This window comes from Capricornis sumatraensis, chromosome 1 (genome assembly GCF_032405125.1).
Source record: "Capricornis sumatraensis isolate serow.1 chromosome 1, serow.2, whole genome shotgun sequence".
Classification (NCBI taxonomy): Eukaryota; Metazoa; Chordata; class Mammalia; order Artiodactyla; family Bovidae; genus Capricornis; species Capricornis sumatraensis.
The window spans coordinates 176,857,750-176,875,689 of NC_091069.1; the positions used below are offsets into that span (position 1 = coordinate 176,857,750).

Here is a 17,940-nt window from a genome sequence, read left to right on the forward strand (position 1 = left end):
TGCCAGAGTGGTCCTTCCAAATCCCAAGTCAGATTTCATCACTCCACAGCTCAAAACTCCGCAGGGGCTGCTCCCAGCTCACTCAGAGAGCAGCCGCCAAGGCTGGCAAGGCCCTTTATCACCCATGCCTTATCACCCTACTCCCCTGACCCCCAACTCTGCTCTCTCATGAGGCTCCAGTCACATGGCTCTTTGCTGTTTCTTGACCTAGGTCCTGCCTTAGTCTCTGGATCTTTCTCTATGAGTTCTGCTGTCTGGAGTGTTCTTCCCCATGTATCCACTTGACTAACTTTCTCACCAACTTGGAGTCATGGCTCAGATCCCATAGTGTTATTTAATACTGCAACCTGCCCCTCATCTCTGCATGCCACACACACCAGGTTCTTCTCACCTATCTTTTCCCCCCTTTTTTTCCATAATATTCATCCCTATACCATTCACTTACTTATTATGTTTGTTGTTTGAACTCTCTTGGTTCACCAGGGAGTTAGTTCCACAAGGGCAGGGATCTGTTTTACTCAGTGATGTATCCTGGGTGCCTAGAACAGTGTCTGACATCTAGTAAGGTGCTCCACACATGTTTGCTAAATTAATAAAACTAGCCTCCTATGCTCATTCAGGGTGAGCCCTGAATTGGGCTGAACAAAATGCCCAGGGGCTTTCTGGTTAAGACTATTATGGCTTCAAGGTCAACAGTCATGTGTCCAGCCTTGGAAATTCCCCCAGGTGCAGAGGAAGATGGACTGACAAATTTCAGCAAAACCCAGGAAAGCATTCAGTCGGGCTTCCCTTCTAGTAGATTCCTGGTTAGATCCCATAATAGGCAACTGGGCTGGAGCTGAGCTGTTGATTAGTAGATGATGAAAAGAAAAAGGAAATGGAGAAGGAAATTCCATGGTGGAGGGGTGAAAAGGGTACCTGGAGCACCTTGGTCTGTAGTTTAAGCCACCAGCTGCTGGAATGAGGAAGTCTCTCTCTTCGCTGGGGTGGGGCAGACAGGTGGGTCAGGAGGAGAGGGAGGTGGCAGAAAGTAGCACATTCTTGCTGAATTTCTCCTCTGTTTTCTCAAGGGTGAAACTTCATACTAAATCACTCACTCATTACTATGTGTGTGCTCAGTCATTCAGTCGAGTCTGACTCTGAGACACCATGGACTGCAGACCACTAGACTCATTACTAGATCTGATCAAATAGAATTCAGGTCTTTGCTGTGGCCCCAGGGCCTCCTAAACTCCCCCAAGGGGAAATTCATTCTCCCATTTTATAAAGTGAAGGACTGAGGTTGAGCAGGATGGTGGAAGGGCTCAGCCTGGCAGGAAGACTCTACAGATTAACAGTGTGGTTGGAACCAGGGTCCAGGATCCCTGATCTCAAGTGCTGGGCTGAGTCCCAGACAGACCCCCTCTCCTCTCGTTGAGTCTTCCTGCCCACCCCCCTCACCCCCACCCCATGCCCTAGAATGACTTCCTTCTCCTTCCAGGCCACAGAGCCTTTTATCCCAGCATGGGGGAGGTTCTGTTTTTACTTTACATTTTAAAATCTTTTGGCCATGCTTCGTGGCATGTGGGATCTTATTCCCCAGTCATGGATCCAACCCAAACGCTCTGCATTGTGACTGAGGAGTCTTAACCACTGGACTGCCAGGGAAGTCCCCAGGGTGAAATTCTAGAAGCCAGCATCGTACATGAAGCAGAACCTCAGCTGTCATGGCCAAGATGACCTCAGAGGCCATGACAGAGGCCCAGAGAAGCCAAATCACACAGCCCCTAGGCCATAATTAAGGAAGGAGCTGGAAACAGAACCTAGACCTCTGGGATTCCACTTTAAAGTTCATTCCAGCCATGAGATTTTTGTGGTTTCTTGATGCTTGTCCAACAAGCTTTCCTCTGCTCTAGAACTGCTTTCTCCACAAAACTTTGGCCCTGAGACCCCCAAGGTCTGGCCTCTGGCCATGGCCATAACAGCCTACGTCCTGGGCCCTTTGAGGGGATAAGATTCTTCACTGGGGCATTTGGAAATAGATTCTGCAGCCTCATTCCCCTTCTTGTGGCCAAATCCCTAAACTTCCCTCAGTCATTGCCCTCAGTGTCCCCTCTCCCAGGCCTGGGGACTCGGACCAGCACATTTACCCTTTCCCTTCTTCGAGGTGTGCTCTCCCTGCCCTGCACCTACAGGCTGGCCCAGGACATGATCCTGCCTCTGGCTGGGATGTAGGATCCCAGGACGTAAAGACAGAAGGATGTTAGGGATCAGAGTCCTTCCCCACACTAGAGAGTTGTCTCCTGCAAACCTCAGGGGGCTGTTCCTTCTATGATTTGAGGATCCAAGTGGACGTCAGGGTTCGTTTATTGGGCACTTAAAATGTATATGTTTTCAATAAGCACCAAATATGTAGGCACTATGTTAGAGCCTTTTTATTGCATGTGATCCTCAAAAAACAGCCCAGTAAGGTAAGAATTTGGAGAAGGCAATGGCAACCCACTCCAGTACTCTTGCCTGAAAAATCCCATGGTAAGGATTAGGCCCATTTTACAGATCAGGAGGTTGAGGTTCAGAAAGCTCTTTAGTTTGCCCTTGACCATAGAGGTAATAGGGCTTCCCTGAGGCTTAGCTGGTAAAGAATCTGCCTGCAATGTGGGAAACCTGGGTTCAATCCCTGGATTGAGAAGGCCCCCTGGAGAAGGGAAAGGCTGCCCACTCCAGTATTCCTGCCTGGAGAATTCCATGGACTGTATAGTCCATGGGGTCTCAGAGAGTCGGACACTATTGAGCGAGACTTTCACTTTCACGTTCATAGAAGTAATAAGTCCAGAATTAGAAATAAAACCCATGTCTCTCTAACTAGAAGTCAAAATCCCATGCACAAGGGAGGGAAGCTTGTGGGAAGGGGGAGCATGTATGAAACACTTTCCGCCATGGTTTCCCTGGTTGCAGGAACCAGGGGGTGAATGTCACTGTAGAAAGGATTCCGTATCTTCAAACTTTAGGGAGGAGGAATCAGTGGGCAAGGCGGGGCAGGAGTGTTGGCTCCCTGTCAGTCTGTACACACAACCTGCCAGCTCTCAGCCTGTGGACTTGTGATCACCTGGTTGCACCCTAGAAACTAGCCAGTCACGCCTAAGCAGGTGGCCCGCCCGTCCTCCGCAGGTTGAGGAAGCAGGAAAAGGCGGCAGTGTGAGGAGTGGGCAGAGCTGCTGGCAGTGGTGGCCGGAGTCCCAGCTACAATGAGATTTCTCTTGTGCCTGGCTCTGCCCCTTTCCTTCTGCTGCTGGGAGGCTGGGGCCCCCAGGAGCTCTGCAGGTAAGGAGGTGAGAGGGTGCCTGTGGGCTTCTCTCCTGACTCTGGGTGGGAGTTTCTATGCTACAGCTCTTTGTGGGTGAAAGTAGCTCTCTTGGGTTAGTTACAATCAATCAAAAAGCTATACAGCCTTGCCAGGTGGTGCTAGTGGTAAAGAACCCGCCTGCCAATGCAGGAGACAGAAGAGATGTGGTTTGATCCCTCAGTCAGGAAGATGCCCTGAAGGAGAGGATCTTCCCACTCCAGTATTCTTGCCCGGAGAATCCCATGGACAGAGGAGCTTGGTGGGCTTCAGTCCCTAGGGTCGAAAAGAGTTGGACATGACCAAAGCGACTGGGCATGCATAAAACTATACTTGAAGTATGGTGTGCATGTCTTCTCAGTCGTATCTGGCTTTTTGTGACCCCATGGGCTCCTCGGTCCATAGGATTATCTTGGCAAGAGTACCAGGGTGGGTTGCCATTTCCTTCTCCAGGGCATCTTCTCAACCCAGGGATCGAGCCCACATCTCCTTCGGCTCCTACCTTGGCAGATGGATTCTTACCACTGAGCCACCAGGGAAGCCCCACTTGAAGTATGACTGTCATTGATAAAAAGTACACAATGGCAAAGGGTCAGCTTAAGTGCTTGTGACGCTGCAGTCCACGCAAATGTGAGGTTGCTATGGGTTTGTCTTTATGCCTGTGGGGGTGTGAGTATGTGTGGAAGGAAGAATAGGGAGTCAGAGGGTGCAGGCTGGTGATAAATCTGATTAAAGCCAAAGAATGTGGCTTGACAAGATTCTTTCTCCTTCAAGTTAATGTTTTAGCACAGATTTCCTTTAAAAGTCCATTAAAATTTTAGAAATTTTATATTGGAGTATAGCTGATTGAGAATGATGTGATAGCTTCATGTGCACAGCAAAATGACTCAGCCATACATATGCATGTATCCATTAAATGGCAATCCACTCCAGTACTATTGCCTGGAAAATCCCATGGACAGAGGAGCCTGGTAGGCTACAGTCCATGGGGTCGCAAAGAGTCGGACATGCCTGAGGGACTTCACTTTCACTATTCTCCCCAAACTCCCCTCCCATCCAAGCTGTCATATGACGTTGATCAGAGTTCCTTGTGTTATACAGTAGCTGCTTGTTGTAAAAACCTGTTTTTGTTTGAAAAGTCTGACTGTCACAGACGGCTTGTGGAGGGTGGATTCTGAGAGAGGCAGGGCTTTTATGAAAGAAAAGAATGAACATTGACCTGTAACAGAAACGGTGCCTAGCTTGTCACATGCATTATCTTTTGTAAAAATAGACTGTAATTTTTGGAGCAGTTTTAGGTTCACAACAAAACTGAGCAGAAAGTGCAAAGATTCCTAAAGAGGCCTTGTCTCCTACCTTCTCACCACCCCCTCCATTATCAATATCTCTCACCAGAAATATACATGTGTTACAACTGAGGAATCTACAGTGACACAACATTATCACACACTGTCTTCTGAAGCTTTATTTTTTTAGAGCAGTTTTAGTTTCACAGCAAAATGGAGAGGAACGTGCAGAGATTTTGCATATACCCCTGTCACTAGCTTTTTAATCCTCACTATAGCCCTGTGAGAGATACATTCTGACCCTCATCTATCCCCTGCCCCCCAAGTGAGGAGACTGAGGCTTCTTACCAGCATGAAGTAACTCTGCAGAGCCAGGATTTTATTCCACACATCATGCCTAACCACTGGACCACACTGCCTCCTGCACTCATTATCTCCCAGGCGTGTGCTGCACACTTAATGTAGTGTTCCCAGCCGAGTGAATTAGGTGCCTCAAGCTCCATTCTACAGATGGGACAATGCAGGCGTGGAGCCCCAGACTTGGCCGGGTCACAAGTTTGGTAAGCAGCAAGCAAACAGAGGAGAGGGGACTCGAATGCCGGGTCCAAAGGCCACAGGCTTTCCTCTCCCCAAGTTTGATTTGAGGAATGGTTCAGGAGAGCTGCAGCACTCTAGAGCTATCAAGGGCCAGGATGGGCTTTGCTCTGCTTGAGAAGACCCTGAGCAGGTATGAGAGTTGGGTTGGGGGTCGTAAGAGCCCTGAAGACAAACAGGCAATGGGTTTGAGAAGCCTGAGGAGGTTCCACAGCAGGATAACACCACGGGGCTCCCAAGAGAGGAAGAAAATGTGTCAGGGGAGGTCAGCATCAGACCCCATGGTTGGGTTTCGGGCTGTGTGGGGCCGCAGAGAAGCTCTGCCTCCAGCTGTGGGGACTGAGGAGCCTCAGAGAAACTGAAGTGAGGAGAAGCAAGTATATCCTTGCAAAAGTGTGATTTGTGTGTGTCGGTAGACAACACTGCACGGGCAATGAGAACGAGGGCCATGACCGCATAAGCAGCTCGTAGGTACAGCCTGGAACTCTCGCTGCGTGAAAGCAGGCCGCCCGCTCTCAGGTGACTCCTTGAGAGGACATGTGCGGGGAGGGATGCTTAACGAACCCCGGAAGGCTTAGCAATGGAAGAGCTTCCGTATTCCCCCTCCTCTCTGGTGCTCACCCCCATGACAAGGCAGGTAGGAGACGCTCACTGGTAGGAGACAGAGTCAGGATTTGCCCCAGTAAATCATCAGACTCCAGCTAGCAGGCAGCACAGCTATGACTAGAACGCGGTCTCTTGCCTCTTAACCCAGTGTTCCTTCATCATCCAGCGGGAGACACAAGAGGACAAGCCAAGGGCCTGTTCTGATGTCCTGGGTAGAGATGACCAAATGGCGCTGGCCCTCCTGAGGGTCCTTGGGTACTTCTGGGACAGTAGGTCTCAGAAAAGGCCATCTTAAACCATCAGAACCCCCCAAAAGTGTGCATATGCTTTCGTCTTTTTCCTTCCGAAAGCAGGGTTACTAGATAAAACACTTGGTAAATTTGAATTTCAGGTAATGACTTTTTCAGTATGTCTTAACATGTACAGGAGGCAGTGATCAAAACCATCCCCAAGAAAAAGAAATGCAAAAAGGTTAAATGTTTCTCCGACAAGGCCTTATAAATACCTGAGAAAATAATAGAAGCCAAAGGCAAAAGAGAAAAGGAAAGACATACCCATCTGAATGCAGAGTTCCAAAGAATAGCAAGGAGAGATAAGAAAGCCATCCTGAGTGAACAATGCAAAGAAATAGAGGAAAACAATAGAGTGGGAAAGACTACAGATATCTTAAAAAAAATTAGAGATACCAAGGGAATATTTCATGCAAAGATGGGCACAATAAAGGACAGAAATGGTATGGACCTAACAGAAGCAGAAGATATCAAGAAGAGTTGGCGAGAATACACAGAAGAACTGTACAAAAAAGATCTTAATGACCCAGATAACCACAATGGTGTGATCACTGACCTAGAGCCAGACATCCTGGAAAGCAAAATCAAGTGGGCTTTAGGAAGCATCACTACAAAAGAAGCTAGTGGAGATGATGGAATTTCAGCTGAGCTATTTCAAATCTTTAAAGATGATGCTGTGAAAGTGCTGCACTCACTATGCCAGCAAATTTGGAAAACTCGGCAGTGGCTACATGACTGGAAAAGGTCAGTTTTCATTCCAGTCCCAAAGAAGGGTGATATCAAAGAATGTTCAAACTACCACACAATCACACTCATTTCACATGCTAGCAAAGTAATGCTCAAAATTCTCCAAGCTAGGCTTCAACAGTAAGTGAACCATGAACTCTGAGATGTTCAAGGTGGAGTTAGAAAAGGCAGAGGAACCAGAGGAACCAAATTGCCAGCATCCATTGGAGCACAGAAAAAGCAACAGAATTCCAGAAAAACATCTACTTCTGCTCCATTGATTACGCTAAAGCCTTTGACTGTGTGGATCACAACAAACTGTGGAAAATTCTTAAAGAGATAGGAATACCAAACCACCTTACCTGCCTCCTGAGAAACCTGTATGCAAGTCAGGAAGCAACAGAACCAGACATGGAACAACAGACAGGTTCAAAATTGGGAAAGGAGTACATCAAGGCCATATATTGTCATCCTGCTTATTTAACTTTTATGCAGAGTACATCATGTGAAATGCCAGGCTGAATGAAGTACAAGCTAGAGTCAAGATTCCCAGGAGGACTATCAATAACCTCAGATATGCAGATTACACCACCCTTATGGCAGAAAGCAAAGAGGAATTAAAGAATCTCTTGATAAAGGTGAAAGAGGAGAATGAAAAATCTGGTTTAAAACTCAACATTCAAAAAATGAAGATCATGGCATCCAGTCCCATCTCTTTATGGCAAATAGATAGGAAAACAATGGAAACAGTGACAGACTTTATTTTTAGGGGCTCCAAAATCACTGCAGATGGTGACTGCAGCCATGAAATTATAAGGTGCTTGCTCCTTGAAAGAAAAGCTGTGACAAACCTAGACAACATATTAAAGACCAGAGACATTACTTTGCCTACCAAGGTCTGTATAGTCAAGGCTTTGGTTTTTCTAGTAGTCACGTATGGATGTGAGAGACCATAAAGAAGGCCGAGTGCCAAAGAACTGATGCTTTTGAACTGTGGTGTTGGAGAAGACCCTTGAGAATTCTTTGGACTGCAAGAAGATCAAACCAGTCAATCATAAAGGAAATCAACCCTGAATATTCATTGGAAGGACTGATGCTGAAGCTGAAGCTCCGATACTTTGGCCACCTGATACGAAGAGCCAACTCATTAGAAAGGACCCCGATGCTGGGAAAGATTGAAGGCAGGTGGAGAAGGGGACACCAGAAGACAAGATGGTTGGATGTCATCACTGACTCAATGGATGTAAGTTTAAATGAGCTCTGGGAGATGGTTAAAGACAGGGAAGCCTGGCGTGCTGCAGTCCATGGGGTCGAAAAGAGTCAGACACAACTGAGGGACTGAACAACAACAAATATTACATGAGAAATACACATACCAAAAAAATTTATCATTAGCGTTATTCTTTATTTATCTGACAAACTTAACTGGGCAGCCTGTATTTTTATTTGCTAAATTTGGCAACACCCCTCAAGAGATCAGAGAAGGAAATGGCAACCCACTCCAATATTCTTGCCTAGAGAATACTGTGGACAGAGGAGCCTGGTGGGCTGCTGTCTGTAGGGTTGCATGGAATTGGACATGACTGAAGCGACTTAGCATGCATGGATGCATTGGAGAAGGAAATGGCAACCCACTCCAGTATTCTTGCCTGGAGAATCCCAGGGACGGAGGAGCCTGGTGGGCTGCCATCTATGGGGTTGCACAGAGTTGGACACGACTGAAGTGACTTAGCAGCAGCAGCAGCCTCAAGAGATACCTCAGCCCTCCCCCTTGACAGACAGGAGAGGCATCTATCAGCTCATAAATAATCCTGCTGCAGCCTCCCCTGGGGAACAAACGGCTGCTGGCCCTCCACTCACATGACCTCAGAGGGTCATTCAAGTGAGCAGAGACGTTCTGCCCTATGGAGTTGTTGTTCAGTCACTAAATCGTGTCTGACTTTTTGTGACCCCATGGACTACAACATGCCAGGTGTCTCTGTCCTCCACTACTCCTGAAGTTTGCTCAAAAAAATCGATAGGAAGGTGACAAGGATTCTTTTAGAAAGTTCTGAGAGTTGTGGCTCCTGCTCCACAGTTCTTGGCTCACTTGGATCTTCTGTTTTTCTTTGCTCCCCCTTGAATTGGGATCCTGGCCCCACACATTCACTTTGATGGCTTCAGACCAATAAGCGTCTCGATTTGGGGACTGGCTTGCCTAAAGTGGGCCATCAGAGGACCTCAGCCAGGACAATCTCAGTTCCATGGCTGCTACATGGGGCTGTCTTCCCAATATTGCCTCCTCTTCCTTGAAAATATAGTTGAAAAATAAGGTCACATGATCCCTCCTCCCTGCTTCCTCCCAGCAGTGCCCAGGGATAAATCTAAGAGCCTGTGTCAAGTCAGTGCCCTGGGATTCACAGCTCACAGAGTTGCTCTTACCCAACACAGGCCCCAGTGGATCAGGCCATACAGAACTGCCTGCTGTGACTCCAGAGCTCTGGACAAGCTCAGAGGAAGTCTTTCAGGCTACTGACCTCACTGAGCCCTCTGTGCCAAACCACGTCTCTTGGGAAGCTCAGACCCTGAGCATCCAGACCTCTGATAGGACCTTCATCAGAGGCGGCTCCGTTTCAGAAGCAGAGACTAGGAACGACAAGACCATGGCTCTCATGACAAGAAAGCCTTCCGAGTTCACGGCTGTGATCTCTCCTCCCACAGCAGCATCGTCCACAGGTGGCAGCCCCATGGGACGTGTAAGGACCACAGTTGACACTGTCACAGGCAGTGAGCTCTGGAAAGCTGTCTTTGAGAACCTTTGCACTTTTGACAGCTCTGAAGAAGCAAAGAGAATCTTGAAATTCACTCACATTTCTGCAGAAGCCGAGGCCCTATCCTCAGAGAGCAGTGCCTCCTCTGACAGCTCAGTTCCAGCCATCACCACCTCACAAGTCCTGTCATCAGACATCACTGCTCTGACCAAAGCCTTGGTTACCTACATCACCAATATCAAGGTGATCAACTGCAGAGTTATGGAAACAGAACCAACTGCCGCCATCCCTGGGACCTCACACATAGACCACAGCTCTGTAGGAGAACATGCCCTGTCCCCTCCTGAGAGGTCAGCCTCGCCTGACTCCACTGAAGCAAAATCACACCTTACTAGGAACACAACCTCTGTTGAGACCTGGACAATCACCCACGCCTCGGAATCAGTCACACCTGCAGGCACAGTCATCCCCAGTAGCACCCCAGAAAAGGAAACAACAGCAGCCAAGGCCACCACCCCACGTGGAACCTTGGTGACAGTAAGCAAGAACCTCTTGGAAGAAAGCTCAGGCCTCTCTGTTGAGACAACAAGCGACACCAGTATCTCAGGGATAATTACAGTCTTCACAGAGGATGCGACAACAGTAAGCAAGGTGACTTCCCCTGCTGAGTTCTCAGCTACGGTCTACAGCTTCTCCGAAGAAACCTCCACCACGAGTTCCACCTCCTCAGAGACTTCCACCACACACACCACGTTCAGTGGGCCCGTTCCCACTATCAGCAGGAGCTCTCTTCCTTCTTCCCATCTGCCTACGGTTGACAGCATCCCAGAAACAAGTGTTACCTCAGCCAAGACCACAGCCTCAGCCAACAGCAGCCCCACAGCCTCAGCCGACAGCACCCCAGAAACAAGCGTCTCCTCAACCAAGATCACAGCCTCGACCAACAGTAGCTCAGAAACAAGCGTCACCTCAGCCAAGACCACAGACTCAGCTAAGACCTTGAAAACAGCCAGCGCAGGTGGAGGGAAGCCCTCAACAACCTTGGCCACCCCTGCTCGGACAAGGTGGACAGGCATTACCCCAGGTGAGTGGCTTCCCGGTATGTAACCTTTGGGAATTTGGAGTTTGGTGTCTGTGTGTTTAAGGAGATGAGAGAAAGGAAAAATGAATCTGGAGGCTTCTTCTGAGCCCTGTCTCAGAGGTCACTTCTTCATGATGTTCTAGTAACAAAACCAGTAAGAAGCAGAATTAAGGTAGGGCATGGAGAAAGTTCAGCGCTAGAAGTGTGGAGAAATGGTTTGGGATCCTGTGTTTGCCCTGAGTGATGTAGGACAGGTCCCAGCCTGTCCCTTCCCCTCCAAGCCTCAGTTTCACTGCCAGTAGCTGGAGGGGGTTGCAGTGTCCTTTCCAGTTCTGCCACTCTATGAGGTTAACTGTTGAGTAACTACTGTGCACCAGGAAGGGGCCAAATTTTATTTAAAAGACATAGCCTTCATGCTCTGAAAGCCTCTGGTTCAGCCAGAGCCACACCAAGTGGAAATAAGGCCCAAGGGGCTGCCCTCTGAGCAGCTGGGACCCCATGAGAGTTTAGCTGCAGGATGCACTTTACAGGATTGGTAACATAAATGGTGGGGGCTCCCCAGGTGTCAAACAGGAGAAGCAGTTCAATCCCTGGGTCAGGAAGATCCCCTGGAGAAGGAAATGCAACCCACTCCAGTATTCTTGCCTGGGAAATCCCACAGACAGAGGAGACTGTCGGGCTACAGTCCATGGGGTTGCAAAGAGTCGGCCCTGACAGCAATTAAACAGCATTTGCAAGTGTTAATGGTGGCTTAAAAATCAATCAGTAAATTGGACAAAGATATGGGAGTTGAAAGCCACACCTTGAGACAACTTCTTTAGGGAAGAAGTCCCTTGTCAGCAGTCAGCCCAGCTTCTGGTCAGCCTGGAGACTTCCCCTCCACTTCCCATTATCTTTCCTTATGCCTCATCCCAGCAGTATCTTCTGCTTGCCAGGCCTTTTTGGAAAGGTGAAATAAAAATATTAATCACAATCACCTTACTGAATATCTTGAATTTCAGGCAGAAGTGATATAAAAACATTTCACAGCCAGTAAGCATGGTAGCAACTGAAGGTTCTCTCTGACGGCAGGCTTTGCATGTTATCTCCTCTAACTAAACCTTCAAAACTATTTTACGGAGTGGGTGTTCTTACTCTACCTGACAAGTGAGGAAATACATTTAAAGATGGTTAAAAAAGTAGCAGTGGAATTCCGAATGAAAATCTGTTTGATTCTAAAACTGAGAGTCTCCTGGTGTGCTTTTATTTTTAAAGCTTAATGTATTAATATTTTTCTTTTAAAAAGATTTCATTTATTATGTGTTGATGAGATGATACATTGACATGATTTAAATTTCAATAAGTACATAGATTACATCTTAAAATGTCTTTCCTCTATTGCTGTCCCCTCATTACCCAATTTGCCTTTCACACATATCTGATGGTATCACTTTGTTGTGAATCCTCTTCTGGACATGCAATATGCACATGGAAGCATAAAAGGATGAGGGAGGATATCTTTTTATTATAGCAATATAATATAGATATTGATACTGTATCATATAGCTATAGACAATATTTATCTTCTTTTTTATGCAAATAGAACATATGATAAACACAGATCTCTTGATACAAAGCTATCTTTTGGTATGGTTTCTCAGTATTTTGTTTTACCAAAATTTATTTAACCAATGTTTTCTAGTCATTTCCAGTATTTTTGTTATCATGAACAGTGCTGCAGTAAATAATACATTTTTCAGTTGTGTTATTTTCTGTAGGATAAACTTCTAGAAGTGCAATTGCTGGATTAATTCCAATAGTATTCTGTTAGGAAGACTTGACTAAAAGGTGGCAGGTAAAGCTTAAGGCTCAAGGGAAGAATGAAGTTGTCTACAAGGCCTCTAAGTCAGGAAGGCTGGATTGAAAGACAGCTGCCACCTTAGAGCTGGAAGAACTGGCTGAGCACATCCCCTCAGAGACCAGCTTCTCTGTGGCCTTTCTCTGGCTGGCCCCGTTCCCAACAGTTTCATCCAGGGCCCCCAGGCCTTCAGAATATTCTAGATCCACTTTCATTTCTCCTTCCTCATACTACTGTGTTGACTTCTCCACATGTGGAGGGGGCCTTTACTCCTCATTTTCTTCCCTCTTGTTGGGAAGACATTATGATGGGTCCAATTACTGGAGAGAAGGCATCCTCTCTCTGCAGTGAAGACAGTGAACACTCTATGTGAACACAGACACACTTATACATGAGCGTAGGCACACATCTACAGAGCAGGGGCAGAAGCTGGGGACCACATGTACATCCTGATTCGGGAAATGACTTACCATGCTTTTGTCTTCTCACGGTTCTCAACTTGTAGGTGCAGATGGAGGCTTCCTCCTCCTGAGGCTGAGCGTGGCCTCCCCTGCAGACCTCACTGACCCCAGCGTGGCAGAGAGGCTGATGCATCAGGTGAGCAGGCACTCTGTGCCGGGGAGTGGAGGAGAGCGAGAGGTTCTCGGAGATGCTGGGAAAGATTTGCAGGATACAGAAGAGCTGCTGCTACATTAGGGAGGGTCTAGTTTCTTGTGGAGTATTAGGAATGAAATATAAGAATCTCTGCCTGGCTTTGTTTCTGTCTGTTTTTTTTCTGAGTACTAAATTCCCCTCTCTGCTATATAAAAAAAAATTCTTTTCCTCATCCCAATTTCCTTAGGCCCTGGGAAGATCAGGCTTTCTGGCCCCTGGGAGGTTAATGTTATTATTGGACAGATAATCAGGACTTTAGTTGCACGTGGCAGCAACCCAATGCATCAGAGCTTATTTAAAAGGCAGGGAATTGGCTGAAAAACCTAGAAGTGGCTGTCCAGCTTCAGTTCTGGCTGGATCCAGAAGCTCAAACAGGATCGTCAGGATTTTCTCTTTCTTTTCCCCTCTTAGCTCTGCTCCCTTCATTCCTCAGAGTCTTTCATGTGTGAGGAAAGGCAGCTGTGACAGTGCCAGATTCACAAGGCCCTTGTCTTTCCCAAGTGCCTCCTAAGGAAGGACTGAGCTCACGGATGTGGAAGGGCTACCACAACTGACAGCCTGACCTGAGCCACATGGAATGGAATGAGAGACTACAAAGGAAGTAGGGATGCTAGACAGAAGGGGAAAAAAAAAAAATCATAGATGTGTGCTCTAGATGGACGTCAAGATTGTATTTGTAGAAGCTGGGAAAATTCACCTAAAACCCAGATCCCTGGACAAAGCTTCCAGTGCTGGAATTCTGGGATTACAGTTTGGGGGAATGGTGTGAGTCACTGGAAGGTTAGAATGAGTCAGCTCAGCCTAACTCTTTATGTCCACATCTTGCTGCCAAGGAATGATGGGAAGAGAGAATATTTGGGCCCAGTAGGTCTGTTAGTGGAAGGGGGGCCTTAGGACTCCCATAAGAAAGTCTCTGAACATGGCTTCCCTGGTGGTCTGTGGTGAAAAATCTGCCTGCCAATGCAGGAGATGCAGGTTCGAACCCTGTGTGGGGAAGATCCCCTGGAGAAGGAAACAGCAACCCACTCCAGTGTAGCCTGTCAGGCTAGAGTCCATCGGGTCCATGGGATCTCAGAAGAGTCAAACATGACTTAGCAACTAAACAATGAACACAGCATGGGGTTTTGAAGAGGGACAGCCAAATAAATGACAGATTCCAAGGGCACATGATAATCCAAGTAGCAAGTGTGAATCCAGCTAAAGCTATGTCTGATTTGAACCCCTCAAACAGGAAACTATTTCAGAGGTCAGAAAGAAGGTATGGAGATAGGAGCAGATCAGTTGAGGTGTAGGAACCAGGCCATGCAGGTGTTGGGTATCAGTTCCTGTTGTGAGCTGGTTACTGGTGAAAGTTCAGAGGTCAAACAAGAAGCTTTGCAGCTAGGTAGATCTGAGTATGAGCTCCAGTTCCTAACTGTGTGAACTTCTGTAAGTTGCTCCATATTACTTTCCTCCTTTGTAAAATGAGGCTAGTACTACCTGCTTTATGGGGCTTCCCTGATGACTTAGCAGTAAAGAATCCTCCCGCAATGTTGCAGACACAAGAGACGCAGGTTCAATTCCTGGAATGGGAAGATCCCCTGGAGGGGAAATGGCAACCCACTCCAGTATTCTTGTCTGAAATATTGTATGGAAACAGGAGCCTGGTGGGCTACAGTCCAAAGGTTTGCACAGAGCTGGACATTACTGAGCACACACACACGTGTGCATACATACACCCACACACACACATAACTTGCTTTATAAGATTTTTTGTTGTTCAATCTCTAAATCATGTCCAACTCTCTTGTGACCCCCTAGACAATAGCCCACCAGGCTTCTCTGTCCATGGGATTTTCCCAGACAAGAATACTGGAGTGGGTTGCCATTCCCTTCTCCAAGGTTTCTTCCTGAGCTGAGGATGGAACCGCGTCTCCTGCATTGACTGGCAGGAGCTCCCAGAGAAGTCCCTGCTTTATAAGGTTACTGTGGGATTTAAATGGTAGGAATGACAGAGCCTGTGTCCAGCCTGCAAGAGGCTCAGGAAGTGCTACTGGCCTCTTCATACATCCTCTGTCCCTTCCTGTCCTTGGCCTGTGGTGAGCTCACGGGCCACAAGGGCTGGAAGTACCACCATTTCCTTTTGCCTACCAGCTCAGCGATAAACTGGACACGCTTACGTTTCCTGTCCAAGTCTCCCTGCTGCGTGTCAGGAGTGGCTGAAGAACACCAGCTGCAACCAGGCGAAGCTGCGTGCAGAAGGGAGCAGTGCTGCCTATGACCTGGGCCCCACCACATCCGGAGCCGTGTAACTGTGCAGAGATGTACCTGGAAGGTTCCCATGCAGATCAGCAGATCACGGCCAGTATTGGGACCCTGGCTCACATATGCCTGGGGGTAATGTGTAGGGAGGGGGTGGGGTCTGCCCCTTGTTGCAGAGACGACCTTGGGCTTCCGCTGGCATGTGTGTTGTACTTCGGTAAAGAGCGTGTGTGCTTGCATCCTGCGTTAAAAGTACACTCAGTGTGGCTCGGGGATAACTTTATATGGTACGGGAATTTTGGGCACCTTCACCGCTACCTTCCTCCTTCATGCTCGTCTGGCTCTTGGCTTGAAATTTGATTACTGCACTGGCCCTGGAGCCTGCTGAACTGTGAGCTCCTTCGGAGCAGGAACCGTATCTATTCATCTCAGGATTCCTTGAACTCAGAAGAACACCTGGGCTGGAGTAGGATCACAGAGAATGCTTGGTAAATTGACTTGAATTTCAAGTTCTCGACACAAGCAGTGCTCAATCATTCCTTTCCCATAACTCACAAGTCACATTGTCTTTTAAAAATTAAATGTGGACTTTTTTCTATTATAGAAGTAAAACTTGCTTTTAACACTTAGAGAAATTCAAAAGGACTGAGGAAGGAGAAAAAAGAATTGAGAAGAGGAGGGGAGGAGAAAGAAAGAAAGGTCTAAAATCCCACCTCTAGTTGTCTGGAGTTGTCTAGTTTAACAAAACCATTGTCAATGTATATGTTCAGCCTCTCCTCGTGCGTGGTTCTGAGTGGATCTCCACCAAGGGGTACCTTACATTCAATATTTCCAAGATCGAAGTACTCAGCTTACCCCTAAACCTGCTCTGCCTACATCTTCCTCATCTCAGTTAAGTTAAATTGCAAGGAACTCTTTCTTATTTCTCCGGTTTTTTTTTTTTTTCCCTTTCACATTATAAATCCAGTTCATGAAGAAATTCTCTTGGCTCTAGTGTCATCAAAATATGCTCAGGATGTAATCCCATCTTCACTGCTCTCACCCCGGTCCAAGTTGCCATCATCTCTCACCTGGGTGACTAGTATCTTCCTAACAGGTCTCCCTGTCTCTACCTTTACCCTTCACCCCTTGTCTAGTCCTGGAACATCAGCCAGAGCTGTCCTTCTATAATGTATGGCAGACTCTGCCACTCCTTTGCTTTAAACCCTCATGTTACTCACAGAAGAAGCCACACTCTTACAATGGCCTGCAAAACTGTACATGAGCCGCACACCTCCTCCAGCCTCTTGAACTTGCTCACTGCACATGAGCCCCACTGACTGACTTGCTGTTTCTCAAACGTGTCAGGTCCTAAATGCATGCTCAGTCTGCTTAGAACGCTTCTCCTCCAGACATCCACGTGGTGAACTCCTCCACCTCTTCCACCTTCTCAGTGGGTCTAACTGACCACTCTCCTCTGCTTTTCCTCTGTAACACTGATCACAAGCTGACATAACACATACTTTATTTGTCTTGTTTATTACATCTTCTTCAACTAGAATGAAGAGTTTATACATTACAGTATCCCTGTGTCAGGAGAGTGCCTGGCACATAAAAGGCTCTCAGTAAATATTTGTTAAGTAAAAGAAGGAAATATAACAACTAGGATATGACTCTGAATAAGGGGAGTATGTGTATTTAATTGACCCGCTTCCTTTTGCAGAGTGGAGTTTTACAAAGTAGATTGGACAAAAATAATGTAAACTTTCATTTCAGTGTATTTGTTCAACACCAACAACAGAAGAAAGACCATATTGTGTGCCTTGGGGAATTCAAAGATGTCTCTTCCCACATGGATTAAAGTTAGCAGGGAGAGGAAAACTCCTATTCATGCTTAGAAGCCCAGTCCATGCAGTACCTTCTCATGATGGCTTTTCTCAAATTCCCTAAAGAGGAGTTAGTTTCTTAGTCTCTTCATTTCTTCTTAACACTTAACATGCTATGTCTTGATTTATTTATTTACAGTTTTTTTAAATCAGGACAAAGCACCATATAGTACCCATCTCTGTAGCCACAGAACCTAGCACAGAGCCATGGAGAGCACTTAGATATTTGCTGAATGACTTAGGTGATGGGCCATGTGAGCAGATGACCTTGAAATATAGGAGCACTGGGCTTTAAAAGGTAAGAAAATTGGTATTCAGTGTTGAAGTAATAGAATGTATATTTAATGTATATTTCTTAAATTTGATAAATTTAATGATATATTTGAAAAAATGATATAATTAAGCTGCACTATAGTTAGGCATGAATGGAGAGCAGCTTATATAACACTGCTGTTGTATAAATCCAATTTTAAAATCGTTTTTCTTCCTTTCTTTGATACCTTTCTTTGAAACAGATGATACCTATTAAAGTCCATAATTTAACCTTAATTACATACATATAAGGACATACATGTACATACAGTGGTGGCTTCTAATATCGGAAGCCAAAAAAATCTGTAAAATATGGGCTACACCAACTATTGATAGAAGTATTTAGGAATTAAGGTGTAAGAGTTTAATTATGCTTCTC

General features: G+C 46.6%; 1 protein-coding gene across 1 annotated transcript; it reads left to right on the forward strand.

Annotated features, from left to right (window-relative positions):
* The first annotated feature begins 3,224 nt into the window (after positions 1–3,224).
* Positions 3,225–15,404, forward strand: MUC20 (mucin 20, cell surface associated). The gene is made up of 5 exons (XM_068968517.1): positions 3,225–3,300; positions 9,252–10,384; positions 10,499–10,655; positions 12,995–13,086; positions 15,277–15,404. The coding sequence occupies exons 1-5, from the start codon at positions 3,225–3,227 to the stop codon at positions 15,343–15,345; spliced, it is 1,527 nt and encodes a 508-aa protein (XP_068824618.1). The 3' UTR covers positions 15,346–15,404.
* The last annotated feature ends 2,536 nt before the right edge of the window (positions 15,405–17,940 follow it).